The sequence below is a fragment of the Rhinoraja longicauda genome, chromosome 2, assembly GCF_053455715.1.
Source record: "Rhinoraja longicauda isolate Sanriku21f chromosome 2, sRhiLon1.1, whole genome shotgun sequence".
Classification (NCBI taxonomy): domain Eukaryota; kingdom Metazoa; phylum Chordata; class Chondrichthyes; order Rajiformes; family Arhynchobatidae; genus Rhinoraja; species Rhinoraja longicauda.
In genome coordinates this window covers 66,560,549-66,576,748 of record NC_135954.1, presented here as the reverse complement: position 1 = coordinate 66,576,748, position 16,200 = coordinate 66,560,549, and the positions used below count along the sequence as shown (strand labels likewise).

The 16,200-nt window shown below is 42.0% G+C and overlaps 1 protein-coding gene across 1 annotated transcript in view; it reads right to left on the bottom strand.

Moving 5' to 3' along the window:
* Positions 1-815: 815 nt before the first annotated feature.
* The window catches only part of pde11al (phosphodiesterase 11a, like), a 211,372-nt gene continuing 195,987 nt past the window's right edge, over positions 816-16,200 (bottom strand). The window contains exon 20 of the mRNA XM_078428263.1: positions 816-1,902. Within this exon, the coding sequence (XP_078284389.1) occupies positions 1,750-1,902 (153 nt within the window). The 3' untranslated portion in view covers positions 816-1,749. The remainder of the gene's footprint in view (positions 1,903-16,200) is intronic.

Sequence of the window (16,200 nt, the reverse complement as noted above, 5' to 3'; positions counted from 1 at the left end):
AGAGTGTGATTTGGAACCAATATTAAAATCTCAATGTTTATAGACACTGCTCCTCATTTCTCCGATCTAACAGAAGGATTGCACCTTTAATACCCAGAGCAAAAGCAGGGTTTGTGCTCTTTTGAATTAGTGATCAATGAAAGTGATATATACTAAATAATAGTGATGACACTGTAACATTATCTTATTGGCTGTAAAGCATTGACATGTCTTGAGATTGTGAATGCACAATCTCAGTTTATCTATATTTCTTTATAATATTTCTGAAATGGTTCAATAATTTTAAAGTAAATAGACCAAGAGAATGCAAGCTTAGCCTAAACTACAATTCAGTTACAGGTATACTTATTTTTCTCTCTTCAATAATTAGTACTTCATGCTATGGTACTTCCCATGGATATCTCTGTTAATTAACCCACATTCCAATTATTTATGCAAATGACATCCTGTGTTCATTTTAAAGGGAGATTTTACAGGTGGATTTACTACTGTAAATATTTCAGGTATAAACATTACTAAATTGCAGTTGCATGATTTTCTCTATCATTTTCCCCAGAGGTAGTGAGGTCAATTAATTTAGTTCTGCTCATGTTGGCCTGTGAGGTTATCTTAATTCAAACAGAACACTTAATCTTCCTGTGACAGGCTCACTCCAAAACAGAGAGCCGCCTCCCCTAACTAATCATTGGAGGAGCAGTAGGTTTGCTTTAAATATCATATTTTTATCTGGAAACAGCATGGTCCTTAAACCATACAATGAACCATCATATAACATATCTTATGTATGTGTGGTCATTAATCATACAGTGTACCGTCATATAACAGATAACATATCTTCTAACATATTCTTAATAAATTAATATATGTTTTGATCATTTGCAAGGAACTTAAGAATGGCTATCTGATGATGAATATATCACTGCCCCAACAATGGCAAGTAAAAAGAACTGGCTTCAGATCACGTGACAGTTGAATATGATCTGTGAGACTGTGATAGCCAAAGGTGGACACCTTAGTGTATCCACTCTGCCCTAAAGATAAGGATTTACATGCAGCATTAACCATCTCATTAGAAGACTGTTTCAAGCACATGATCGATGCCATAGAAAACTGGTGAGAAACTGATGCCTCAGTTGATGTTCAAAGATGTTTCCGCGATGACATTTTAAATGGAGTCCCCTGGATCTATCCCAGAATATTGGGTTCTGAGAGCAGTTACTTGTCAGGAGAGCATCTTGCCTTGAACATCAATAAGCCATTGTCAGTCTGACAGCGTACCCTGCTGCCAACAGATTTAACTAGAATCCGCTTTAATAAAGCTGTTCAGTCTGCAGCAGATTTCTTTTGAAGCACTGAAAGAATGCTGGTGTAGCAGATGGCAGATTATGATTTTAATCACCACAGTAATTACTGGATGCTCCTAGGTAGCAAACATAGCGGTGCATGATGGGAGAGATGTGAAATGGTCCATGACTGGTGATTGCTGATTTTCTTGTTGAATATTTGCAGTGTTGATCTCCATTCAATACCCAAGATCCGATCAGAGGGCAAAATGATTTTGCACCTCTTCTTCAGTAGCCACGCAGATGGGATTTATGGTAATGTTGCTGAAGTTTCATTCTGCAGCCAAAGTATTATTGATGATTCTCAGCATTTGCATCATTGTCATTAACATTCCATCTGCCAGAGGGTCAAAATGCCTAATGTAGTGTAAGGTCAGGCCAGAAACATGTTCGGGTCTGAATTGCACTAGTTGATTACTTCAATCTTCAGTATGCAATTAGAAGCATCTGCGGCACCTTGAGACTGACGGTACATTGTGTAAAGCTCCTCCCACTTAGTTCTATTTGCATTGATTCCATTCACCAAGGGCCGAGTCCTTCCATTCAGTTCAGCCAGCGCCTGGAACATGAGGAGCAAATAAAAAGCGTTAGTGGATCAGTGAACAAACAGTATCTTAGCCTTCCTGTAGGAAAACACAGACTCTGAAAGGTTTGACTGAGATGCATTCACAGGAGCATCAGTATTTAAATTCAATATGCCTACTTTCATAGTCTTTACCGATAGGGTGCAAGCTACGAACACAATTAGATTGGTCAACCAAACAAATCCAGGATTATAAAGTTTTAAACCCTCAGCACATTGTATAATATCCTAAACCTTCCTGCATTTTCAGCATCCCATCAATGAAATTTCCCTAGACCCCTGGTTATGTGGGTTTAGTGGGTAGGGGCCACAGTTTAAGAATAAGGGGTAGGTCATTTAGAACGGAGATGAGGAAAAACCTTTTTCAGTCAGAGAGTTGTAAATCTGTGGAATTCTCTGCCTCAGAAGTCAGTGGAGGCCTATTCTCTGAATGCTTTCAAGAGAGAGCTTGATAGAGCTCTTAAGGATAGCGGAGTCAGGGGGTATGGGGAGAAGGCAGGAACGGGGTACTGATTGAGAATGATCAGCCATGATCACATTGAATGGTGGTGCTGGCTCGAAAGGCCGAATCGCCTACTCCTGCACCTATTGTCTATTGTCTATTGTCTATTGTCTATTTACTGTGCAAGTCCTGCCCTGGTTTTCCATATCAAAATGCATCACCTAGTATTTATCTGAATTAAATTCCATATGTTATTCTTCAGCCCATTGCAAGATCCCATTGCAATTTTATACTCTTCATGTCCAGTAGTCCACTAATTTTAGTATCATCCACAATATTACTAATCATGCCAGCTACATTCACAACCTAAATGATACTATACATAATGAATAATAGAAAAATCCAGCATCTTTTGCTGCGGTACACCACTTGTTATAGGTCTCCAGTTGAAAAGGACCCATTTACCACCTCCTTTCTGTCATGGGCCTCCTCCAGTGCCACAGTGAGGCCCACCGGAAATTGGAGGAACAGCACCTCATATTTCGCTTGGGCAGCCTGCAGCCCAGCGGTATGAACATTGACCTCCAACTTTAGATAGTTCCTCTGTCCTTCTCTTTCCGCCCCCCTTCCCAGTTCTCCCTCTATCTTCCTGTCTCCACCTATATCCTTCCTTTGTCCCGCCCCCCTGACATCAGTCTGAAGAAGGGTCTCGACCCGAAACGTCACCCATTCTTTCTCTCCTGGGATGCTGCCTGACCTGCTGAGTTACTCCAGCATTTTGTGAATAAATACCTCCTTCTGACTGCTACATTTAAGCCAATTTTGCATCTAATTGGTTAGCTTGACTTGGATCCCATTTGATCGAACCTGACAAACCAATCTACCATGTGGTACCTTATCAAGCCTTCCTAAAGTTGATCTACAGCACTGCTGCCATCAATCTTCTTGGCCACCTCTTTCAAAAACTCAACCAAATTAGTGAGGCACAATTACCACACAGAGCCATACTGACTATGCCTTTCCAAATGCATGTGGATCCTGTCTCTCCTGATCCCCTCCGTAAATTACCCATCATTGATGTCAACGTGTAGTTCCCAGGCTTTTCCTGACAACCTTACTTAAACAGAGGCTGAACAATAGCAACCTTCCAGTCTTCCAAAATCTCATCTGCGGCTATCGATGATACAAATATCTCTGTCGGGGCCCAAAATGTCTTCCATACCTTCCCACAAGACGTTTGATCCCCGGGGTCTATCAATGCATTTCAAGACATCCAGCACCTCTTCAAGACGTCAACATTAACTTTACCGTACTAACCCGTACTTTAGCTTCCATGTATTTCTACCTGGTAAATGCAGGTGAAAGATATTCACCTGTGGCTCCACACACAGATGTCTTTGCTCTTTAAAGGGCTCCTATTCTCTCCTTTGTTACTCTGTAACCCTGAATATACCCTTTGTAGAATTTCTTTGTTTTCTCCTTTACCTTATCTGTCAAAGCTATGTATTTATTTATTTTTTAAAATATATTTAGAGATACAGTGCAGAAACAGGCCCTTCGGCCCATCGAGTCTGCACCGACCAGCGATTCCCGCACATTAACACTATCCTACACACATAAGGGACAATTTGCATTTACACCCAGCCAATTAACCTACAAACCTGTATGTCTTTGAAGTGTGGGAGGAAATTGAAGATCTCGGAAATAATCCACACGGTCACGGGGAGAATGTACAAACTCCATACAGACAGCACCCGTAGTCGGGATCGAACCCGGATCTCTGGTGCTGTAAGCGCTGTAAAGCGGCAACTCTACCGTTGTGCCACTATGTCGCCCGTTATCTCATGTCCTTTTTTGGTCCTCCTGATCTCCGTCTTAAGGCTTTCTGCTGGTTCACAGATGTGGAATCAGGTGGAGAGATCCAGAGCATGACATGATATAATAGGCATAAGGAGGTAGGCCAGAGCAGGCACAACCCATGAGTTTAGTAGTTTACTCTGTCTTTGAATGCCAGCCGAGCCCAGCACCAGTTTTGTCCTGCAGCCAATTTGTCAATGTTTCTCAATATGTCTGAATATACATGACACTCAGAAATATTTAAAAATTACTAAGAATTGTTTAAATGGTGTAGGAAAATAACTGCAGATGCTGGTACAAATCGAAGGTATCACAAAATGCTGGAGTACCTCAGCAGGTCAGGCAGCATCTCTGAAGAGAAGGAATGGGTGAAGTTTCGGGTCGAGACCCTTCTTCAGACTGAAGAAGGGTCTCGACCTGAAACGTCACCCATTCCTTCTCTCCTAGATGCTGCCTGACCTGCTGAGTTACTCCAGCATTTTGTGATACCAAGAATTGTTTAAAGAATTGTTTAAAGTTACTTGAAAAGATAAAATCAATTGTAACACTTAATATTAATGATATTAAGTTAAAAGACGATAGTGGTTAAAATGCTATCCTCATTTTCTCTTTCCTCGCCACAGCCCTGCAATTTTCATTTAAACAAATGAACTCACCAAATTCTGCAACAAACTTAATGAAGTGCTGGGAAATTACTGCAAGCTCCTGTTCCACTGTGAAATCCCAGAGGGCCCAATGGCAGTGCTCGTTCAATGAATTTGGGGCTTTAATGTTTGGCAAAGGTGCTGAAACCAAATAGCAGACATGCTGAGAAATGCTGACGGTTCGATTCAGAACCCAGCAAATTGCAGCTTGTTAGATGGTCAACCCCAATACTGTTTCTGAAATCTTGCTGCCCTTCCCACAATCGCGACTATACACCTTTGTTTGTACAGTACTCTGAAATCTTAAGATTGTGAAAGATGCAATATAAAAGCAAATCCAGGGCTTTTAATCAGTAATGAAATTCATTGTCACTTTCAATGCACCAATATTACTTTTATGCATCTGAGGAAGAGGTTACTTAAAGATTCAGACCTCAAATGCAGTCCAACACTGATCATTGATCAGGTAGCTGTGATCCCTGCCACCCTTTATGCTTTGAGACTTGGGCTGCCTATAGCAAGCATCTCATGCCACTCAGGGTATCTCACAGACTCCTCCAAATTCAGAGGGGGAACGCAGACCAAGGTCAGTGTCCTCTCTGAGGCCCTAATTACACGCAATTAGTTCCATTGGACTGACCACGTTGCCCGCAAGTCTGATATTGTCTCATCATTGGCAAGCCACAGGGTGAAATGATATGAGGCAGGAGGCATCTTACCTGGCTTAACTTTAATTCAGGGTCATGGTCTTTGTACTTTACACTTCAGTTTAACATTCTTCTAACTTAAGTCATGTTGTACAGTCGTATCCATTATTTACTAATGTTCATTTGTATGTTAATGGATAAACAAATGTTCTTTTACAGCTTCAGTGGAAATTTATCGTACTCATTGAGGAAAAAAATAATATTGATGAATCAAGGAATGGGCAGTTAATACAAATATGTGGCAGTGAGTTAAAGATCAGGTATGACCTTACTGAATTGTGGAAGCTGCCAAATGCTTCTCTTTCTTGTGTTCTTATTTATTTTCGTTCACTGGAGTTGTAGTGGAAAGTCAGGCATATTCCTAACCACAACCACCCTTCTCCAACGTACATTTCATTAACATTTCATTAACTAAAGACTTGGAACAGGACAATGCTGACCTCATCAGCAAACACTTGAAACATCCTCAGGCAAGAATATTCAGTTCAACTAGAGCCATAGAATTTTCACCGGGTCTATTTGTTGCACTGGACCACTTGAATAATAAAAACACATACGTCAGACTGTTGTTTATAGACTACAGCTCGGCATTCAATACCATCATCCCCTCCATGTTGGTCACCAAGCTCACGGAACTGGGTCTCTGTGCATCTCTCTGCAAATGGATCCTCGACTTCCTCATCCACAGACCACAATCTGTTCGAATTGGCAAAAACACTTCTTCCTCAATAACAATCAGTAAGGGAGCACCTCAAGCCTGCGTGCTCAGCCCCCTGCTCTATTCTCATGACTGTGTAGCCGGACATAGTGCGAACTCCTTCCTCAAGTTCGCTGACGACACCACCGTTGTGGAATGAATTACAGATGGTGATGAGTCAGAATACAGAAGTGAGATCGATCGACTGACCAAATGGTGCCAGCACAACAACTTGGCTCTCAATGTCAGTAAGACCAAGGAACTGATTGTGGACTTTGGAAGAGGAAGGATGAGGACCCATACACCTGTCTATATCGACAGGACGATGGTGGAGAGAGTCAAAAGCTTCAAATTCCTGGGCGTGCATATTTTTGAAGATCTTTCCTGGACCCAGCACACTGATGCAATTATAAAGAAAGCACATCAATGCCTCTACTTCCCGAAAAGATTGCAGAGATTCGGTGTGTCAGAGAGGATTCTCTTGAATATCTACAGGTGTACAGTGGAGAGCATATTGACTGGTTGCATCACAGCTTGTTCGGCAACTTGAATGCCCAAGAGCAAAGAAGACTGCAAAAAGTTGCCCAGTCTATCACAGATTCTGACCTCCCCACTATCGAAGGGATTTACTGGAGTCGCTGACTGAAAAAGGCAGCCAGCATCATTAGAGACCCACACCATCCTGGCCACACACTCTGCAATTGGGAAGAAGGTACAGGAGCCTGAAAACTGTTGAGGAGCAATGTCTTCCATGCAGGTTGTTGAACACTACAACCTGAACTACATAGACTATTATTGTTATTATTACACTATAATTGTTTGTTTGTTTTTTATGTATATTTTCACACACTGAACTTTTTTTTCTCATTTATTATACTGTTTACAGTGTACTATGTTTACATATTCTGTTGCTGCTGCAAGTACGAATTTCATTGATCTATCTGAGATGTGTAAGGCAATTGTTTTTTTTACAAGAGTGCTGGGTGTCAGGGGTGGTGGTGGGTGCTGCAAGAGTGGCTTTTAAGAGACTTTCGCATTGGCACATGAATTTGCAAGGAATGGAAGGATGTGGATCATATGCAGTCAGAAAGGATTCATTTATTTGGCGTCATATTCGGCACGGACATCATGGGTGGAGGGGAACGTTCCTGTGCTGTACTATGTTCTATGTTTTATGTTCTATTTTCAAAGATGCATACAACCGATCTGCTACATCACGTTGATAATGAGTAGGGATATCGACCCGAAACGTCACCTATTCCTTTTGTCTGACCCGCTGTTACTCCAACATTTTGTGTCTATCTTCTGTTGATAATGAGTTTGTTGTGAAATAGTAGGATTATTATCCATAAAAAAACGAATCAGAAAAGTTAAACAGAGTGAATGTGGGAGCCATTCCAATGCATGCTACACATTCTTATTTTTCCTTGTCTTCCATTTCTTTTCTCGTCAGTTCTTTGGCCCTCTCCTGTTTCTGTGTCTCATTGGGAGTAATTATAAATTTTGCTCCCTACAGACAACCAACGTGGTAGTTTTTTGCCAGCAATTTCTGTGAGCTGTGATTGAGACTGGCAGGTTACTGCAGGGGTGGCAAAGTTCCAAATTCCTCTCCCCGAACCTGTAAAGGAACACCATGAAAGCATAAAGCCTCCCGAAGGATAATATTCAGAACTTTTAGTTCCAGTTATGAATCAGTACAAAAAAATGTGGGAAGTTAGGGGGGAGGGGGGTGGAGAGGGGTGTAAAACAACCACCCATTTGTCTTGGCATTTTAACTTCTAGATATCACCTGCAAGCAATTGTATTTTCAATATGTACAGATTACTGTCTTGGGTCAGATCATTGCACTCTCTGTTTAGAGCTGTGTGCTATAGTGGCACAGCTAATGGAGCTGCTGCCTCATTGCCTCAGATACAGGGTTCAATCCCCACTCTGGCTTCTGCTTGAGTTTGCGTGTTCCTCCTTTATGCAAGGGAGTTTCCTCCCCCATACCAAAGATGTGTAGGTTGGTAGGTTATTTAGTCAGTGACTTGCCCATGGAGTGTCAGTGAGTGATAGAATCTGGAAGGAGTTGATGAGAGCGGGTAAAATAAAATATGGGGTTAATATAGGGTTAATGTAAGTAAGTGATTGGTGGTTTGAATATTGGCATGGACCTGGTGGGCTGATGGGGCCTATTTCTGTGTTGCATGTCTGTAACTGCTATGGGTTTTCATTTGTGTTGCTTTTCAGGCTATGCGATCAATATTGCTATAAAGCAGGGAAAAAGGGTAACGAATGGACCCATCATGCCCGTTTCTTCCAGACTCCACATGATTCACTCTGACAAGGATTCTAAATGATCAAATTATTCTCTTGAAGAAAGATTGTTCCCTGTCCCAAAGAAATAGATCAAGCAAAGTTCCATTTGCTTCATTCATGCTAACACTGGTTATCTTCTGTGGTTGCAAATGCCCCTGAAACAATACGGTGCGTAGAGTTTAACACTTTTGAAAGATAGTTTCATCTCCTGGATTGAATGGGTGGTCCCAAAATACAAATTTGACTGTTAATTTAAACTTACCAACAGTTCAATCACATTTAATCTACAGAGAGTTCGACTTATATTAACCAAATATTGTGTGCTTGAAATGGAAATGTAAAAATGAGTAAGAAAAGCCTGGACAGAATTCTGAAATGGTGTACTAATGAACACAATGAAATATAAGACTAGAAAGAAACAATTAAACTTTACATGTTGAGCAATAAAATTGTCCAGCTGCCTTTTTAGCAGCGTTATAAAACTCACAGGTGTCCTTTCTACTTAATTGAGATTTTGTTTTGGAATGGAGGCTATGCTTAGCTTCCACATCGTCACAATTTATCCAACACACTCAATGAAACAACTGCCGATGTGAATATTGAGCAGATGTTCTTGTGGTGTACAGAAGTGTTGTTTAAGATGACTGAGATGGGAATTTGGAATACCAACTATAATTTCCTGTATTTGCTTTCACCAGAGACATCATCACACACGCTGTAAGTGCATGAATGACAGTTTTATCATGAGACACAGAACTGTAATAGCAATGATAATCTGTTAAATCTTTCCGCAAGGTCTTTGAACACCTCATTCTGCAACATGGCCAATGAATTTTCAGTAAACCTACTTGTCAAGGCCATTTCCACATTTACCATATGCCAGCAACATGGATTTTTATGATGCATAATAACAAGGTCATATGAGTTTCCCCTGTTTGTTAAAATTATTACATTTAAGTTATTGTTCTCAAGAGGGAGTGGGGAAACATGATTCAAAACAGAAGCTTCAATTTAACTTAAATATCTGAAAGGACATCTTTCTATTTTCCTTCTGTCCCAAATAGTAATTTTTAGCAATGTCACTTTTTTTACCTCAATTTCTTCCTCAGTATAAGTGAGTAAATTCAATCGAACAGCTGGCGCACAAACGGAATATGAGTACAAATCAACCCTAACCAGGCAAGATAGGATGGGGTTGAAAGTTACAACTGAGGAGTGGTCACTGGAGAAGGGTGTCAGGCGTTATGGGGAGAAGGCAGGAGAATGCGGTTGGGAGGGAAAGATAGATAAGCCATGATGGGTAGACAGAGTTGACTTGTAGAGTCATAGAGTCATAGAGTAATGCAGTGTGGAAACAGGCCCTTCAGCCCAACTTGCCCACACCGGCCAACATGTCCCAGCTACACTAGTCCCACCTGCTTGCGTTTGGTCCATATCCCTCCAAACTTGTCTTATCCATGTCTAACTGTTTCTTAAACATTGGGACAGTCCCAGCCTCAACTACCTCCTCTGGCAGCTTGTTCCATGCACCCACCACCCTTAGTATGACTTGATGGGCCAATCGGCCTAATTCTGCTCCTAGAACTTATAAATGTTGCATGACCAGTCATTGCTCTTCTAATGGTGGGGGCTATCAAGCCTTCTGAATATCCTACTATATACAACAAAGCCACTTAGCTAATATAACTAAATCAGATGTTCATAATGCCATCGGGGCTTCAATTTAAATTATTTGTTTCTGAAAGTTTCCTTGGAATCAATGAGCACTAAAATGACAGCAAATGGAGAATGCAGGCTTCTCACTGAAGGAAGCATTTATACAGTCGCCTCCCAGAAGCAGACCTCTTCAGGGCCCTGATTCATGTCTATTGCCAAGGGATCATGACCATGTCCTGCACTCACCAGTGGTCCTTCCTGCCCCCTGGTCAAATTGACTATTTGGCTGGCACCTGGGTGAGGAACGTGTTAAAGAGGATCTTTGCATGTTTAGGCATTCTGCATTCTACGTTCTGCCCTGATATCAAATGGCCAACATTAGGCCATGGGATCTTTATCTCATCAGTTACGGATTGAGGGGGAAATTTGAAGGGAGATAATTTGTCTACAACGTAACACTGCAAACCAAAAAGCTTGACAATGTGCTTGGAGTATCTTTATAAAATTAATCAAATCGCTGGAGACTTCACTTCAACATTAGCAGGTTAATACAGTTAATTCAGGCTCATAAATCTTAGAGTTAGTTCAGTTATATAATGAAACCTACCTCTGGAGTTGTACTGGGAAATGGTTCATTGCAAGACTTAAAACAATCCAAGCTCTCTTGAAACATTACACTGTGCTAATGGTGTAAACTGGTATTATCTTGCTGGAATTCGTAACGACCGAGGTAACACCGAGGAATGGGATGTACTGAAATATTATTTCAGTAAGTCCCATTCATTTATACTTACCAACTGTCAGAAATTATTACACAATAATGAATAAACATAAAAAAGCTGAATACAATGTGGGCATTTTGATTTTAAAATTCTATAATGTAATAGTACAGACAGAAATGTATTTGATCCTTCATAACAACATTGTAATGCTGAGCACTCTCTGATAAGACATGGTCTTGGATGGAATGATAAATTCCTCCAGGGACCCATGAAAGGTTCATAACATGCAATATGCCTATAATTTGGTTTGTAAAATCTGAATCTAAAATTTAAACCAAAATTATGGATGAAAATCATGAAATACAGGATGGAATTCACCTTAGAGTGATACCTGAACATTAAGTAGCCATTCAGCGACACGACTGTATAAATCAGCAGACAAATGAGGTTCACTGGTCCCTGGGAGGAGATGATTCTCTTTGCCTTTAGTGCATTCTTTGTACACATTTACACTTCAGAACAAGAGAACACCCACCCAGCTGCTCTCCCAACTCCTTTGAGCAATTCCAAAGCATAACCTTCCCAGAAGGGAGCAGAGCCAAAAGGAGCATAACTGGGAATATTACAACCCCAAGATACGTGTCTTGTTAGGAGTTCCCCATAATGTGCCTATCTATCCTGAACCATTGACAATTAACTTGACCAGTATTGCTTAGCAAAATGGTTGCATAATCGGGTGGTGCAGCGGTAAAGTTGTTCCTTTACAGTGCTTGCAGCGCCGGAGACCAGGGTTCGATCCCGGCTACGAGTGCTATCTGTACGGAGTTTGTACGTTCTCCCCGTGACCTGCATGGGTTTCCCTCGAGGTTTTCGGTTTCCTCCCACACTCCAAAAACGTACGGGTTTATAGGTTAATTGGCTTGGTATAAATGTAAATTGTCCCTAGTGTGAGTAGGATAGTGTTAATGTGCGGGGATCGCTGGTCAGGGCCTGTTTCTACATTGTATATCTAAACTAAACTAAACTAAAACTCTTTCAAGACTTTGTCAGCTAAAAGATCAAACTCCACATTTCTCTCCACACTTCCTTTCGGCATTCAGTTCTTTATATCAAACGTCCAGTGCTCAACCTTTCCTAGTTCTGCACTCCACAATAACTCAATATCTTATCACTTCTCTTGACACAGGAGGCCATTCAGTCCTTCAAATCTTGAAAAGCCCTCAGAGTATTCCATCATCGGCCTTAACCCAAACATTCTTCTATGCATCAAAATATATTTTGAGATGGTGCCACAAAGGTTAGCTTAGTCTGAAAACTCAGAGAAATTATGTTCAAATGTGTGTGATGTCAAATACAATCTGTGGTCTCATGTGCAATAACTATGTCACAAAACAGAATATAAAGTTGCCTTGCATCATAACATGCTGGAGTAGAAATGGAGCTAATTCATTCTCAAATTGCAGCTGATGTTATTTTGGACATTAATCACCTCTTGACTCATTGCTTTTGAGAGACAGATACCCAGGTAGACAATACCCAGAATCTGGAATGTTCATCTCCAATGGAAATCTGATCTTATAGGAAACTGTTACAGAACCTAAACGTAAAACTATTTCCACAAATTGCTCTGAAAAATAGAAAAATTACGTTCCACGTAGTTCACTCACTCACTGAGGGCAACATGGACTAGTAAAATTAAAAGGCAGGCAAGACTGAGATGCAACAAACCAAATGTGCAAGCTGTGCTTGCTGTAAAAAAAACTGAATGCGCACTGTGGTTTATATCATACAATCGCAAAACAATGACACTCCTACCAAGACACATGATAAACAAATGTTTGCTGATTGCGGTGTTTGGTGGAAAAATTGATATTAATATAGAGAACTGACTAAGTATTGTGGATGGAAAGAAGTTCACAGTAACAAATGTAAATACAGAAAGACGAACCTATGTAGAGAAATTGAGAAGCATTCCCTGAAAAGAGAAAAATAGCATGCAGAAAAAAAAGATAATATAAATACATCAAGTGATGGACAGGAAACTTAGCATTCAGTATCTTTTACTAAATTCTTCTTAGCTTTTGCATTCATTTATCAATTGTTTGATTTATTTTCTTTCATTCTGCGGATTCTGCAAACTTGTGTGGATTTACTTTTTACTGCTTGCTCTTTTTGCACGTACTGTACTATCACATGCTCAGTATGATCGACAGACACTTTTGGAGATAGGAACATCAGCCAACGCGGACTTTAAGTCAGCTATTGAGAAACACAGACGACGGCCTCCCCTAGGTGTTTTGTCTACCAGCACGGCGGAGAAGGAAAGCAAAGAGGAAAGCAAAGAGAGGGAAGCGTGCTGGCGCTCTGTGCAGAAGCTGGCGAAGAAGTAACAAACCCCCTCTGCCCAGCATTCTGTTAGCTAATGTGCAATCCCTGGACAATAAATTAGACGAGTTGCGCGCACAGATCGAATACCATCGGGACGTTAAGAACTGTTGTGTTCTGGCGTTCACAGAGACGTGGCTGGAGACCAGCCTACTGAATGGGGCCGTCACTCTGGAGAGTTTTTCCGTCTACCGACAAGACAGAACGAAGGACTCAGGCAAGTCGAGAGGAGAGGGAGTGTGCTTTATGGTTAACTCTTCATGGGCCATGGATGTCTGCGTTTTAACTATACACTGCTCCCCGGTTCTGAAGCTGTTGACCATTAAAGCTATACCATTCTACCTCCCCAGAGAGTTCAGTTCAGTCCTCCTTACTGCTGCTTACATCCCCCCACAGGCTGATAAATCTCTCGCCCTGGAGGAACTGTATGGGATTGTAAATGAGCTGGAGAACTCCCATCCTGAGGCTGCGTTCATTGTTCTGGGAGACTTCAACAGAGCCAATATGAAGAAGGTTCTCCCAAAATACTTCCACAACATCACTTTTCCCACTAGGGGAGAGCAGACCCTGGACCAGTGTTACACCCCATTCAGAGACTGTTATAAGCCCCTCCCTCGCCCTGCTTTTGGTAAGGCAGATCACTGTTCCATTCTACTGCTGCCTGCATACAGGCAGAAACTAAAACAGGAAAAAACAGTTTCCAGGGTCATATATAAATGGAACAATGAGGTTGATGAGGCCTTACAGGACTGCTTTGGCACAACTGACTGGCAGATGTTTGAAGACGCAGCAGAAGGCAATATCAACGAATACACAGACTCTGTCTTAGGCTACATAAGTAAGTGCATCGATGATGTGGTTCCAAAAGCCACCATCTGCACTTACCCAAATCAGAAACCCTGGGTCGGATGGGAAATCCGTGCTAAATTTAAAGCACGGACTACTGCCGTCAACTCAGGCGACCTCAACGCCTACAAGGTAGCCAGATATGACCTCCGGAAGTCCATCAGGAAAGCCAAGAGAGACTACAGAAACAAAGTGGAATCTAACTACTACAGCTCGGACTCCAGACGCATGTGGAGTGGATTACGCTGCGTCACAGACTACAAAGGGAAAAACAGGAGCATTGTTCAGCCTACCGCATCGCTCTCGGATGAGCTTAACACCTTTTACGCCCGGTTTGATGCAGACAACACAGCGCCCACCATGAGTCCACAGGTGTGCAGGGGGACTACCACACTGTCGTTACAAACGGCAGACGTGAGGCGGTCCTTCAAAAAGGTCAACGACCGCAAAGCTCCAGGGCCGGATGGTATTCCAGGGCGGGCCCTCAGAGCGTGTGCTGATCAACTGGCAGAGGTGTTCACCAACATCTTCAACCTCTCCCTGAGTCAGTCTGTGGTTCCCACCTCCTTCAAAGCATCCATCGTCGTTCCTGTTCCAAAGAAACCAGTAACCTCCTGTTTAAATGACTACCGTCCTGTCGCACTGACATCAGTCATCATGAAGTGCTTCGAGCGACTAGTCAAAACTCACATCTGCTCCTCTCTCCCTGACACCTTGGACCCCCTTCAGTTTGCATATAGACCAAACAGAGCCACGGACAATGCCATCGCCATGGCAATACATACTGCACTCACCCACCTGGACAAAGGAAATACATATATGAGAATGCTCTTTATTGACTACAGCTCGGCATTCAACTCTATTATTCCCTCAAAACTCGTCCCCAAGCTCCTGGATCTTGGACTGGAGACCTCCATCTGCGGATGGATATTCGATTTCCTGATGGGCAGGCCTCAGGTGGTGAAAATTGGCAGCTACACCTCTTCCTCACTGATCCTCAACACAGGCACACCACAGGGCTGTGTGCTCAGTCCTCTCCTGTACTCCCTGTTCACGCACGACTGTACTGCTAAGCATTGCTCAAACAGCATCCTAAAGTTTGCTGACGACACGACCATCTTGGGCCTCATCACAGACAACAATGAGACAGCCTACAGAGAGCACTAAACAGCTGGTGCCAGGAAAATAACCTGTCTCTCAATGTCAGCAAAACTAAAGAGATGATCGTGGACTACAGGAGACAGTGGGGGAGTGGACACCTCCCTATCCACATCGGTGATGCTGAGGTTGAAAAGGTCAGCAGCTTTAAGTTCTTCGGTGTGCACATCACTGAGGACCTTTCTTGGACACTGCACATGGACACAATAACAAAGAAGGCCCACCAGCAGCTCTTTTTCCTGAGACGACTGAGGAAGTTTGGCATGAACGCCAGCATCCTCACAAACTTCTACAGATGCACCATCGAGAGCCTGCTGACGGGCTGCATTACAATCTGGTACGGGAAATGTTCTGCCCACAGCCACAAATCGCTACAGAGAGTGGTGAAGACGGCACAGCACATCACTGACAACTGTCTCCCGGCCATTCAGGACATTTTCTACCAGAGGTGTTTGCGGAAGGCACGCAGCATCATCAAGGACCACAGCCACACAGCACGCAGGCTGTTCTCCTTGTTACCGTCAGGCAGACGATACAGGAGTATGGCTGTGCGTACCACCAGACTTAAGAACAGTTTCTACAATCAGGCCATCAGGCTTCTGAACTCATAAACACATTTCAAATCATATATGTTGATTATTTTTAATATTGTCTTTTTAACGATTTTTAATATTGTCTTTTTACCTTAGTAATGTCATTTTTTATCTTATTTATCCTTGGAATATTACTGCTGAGGTGACCCGTTGTCTTGTCAAATACATTGCATTGTACCGTTGACCCTGTGCCAACCTACATATGACCAATAAAAAATTATTATTTATTATTATTATTATTCCTTATTTTCATGTTCTTTGCTATA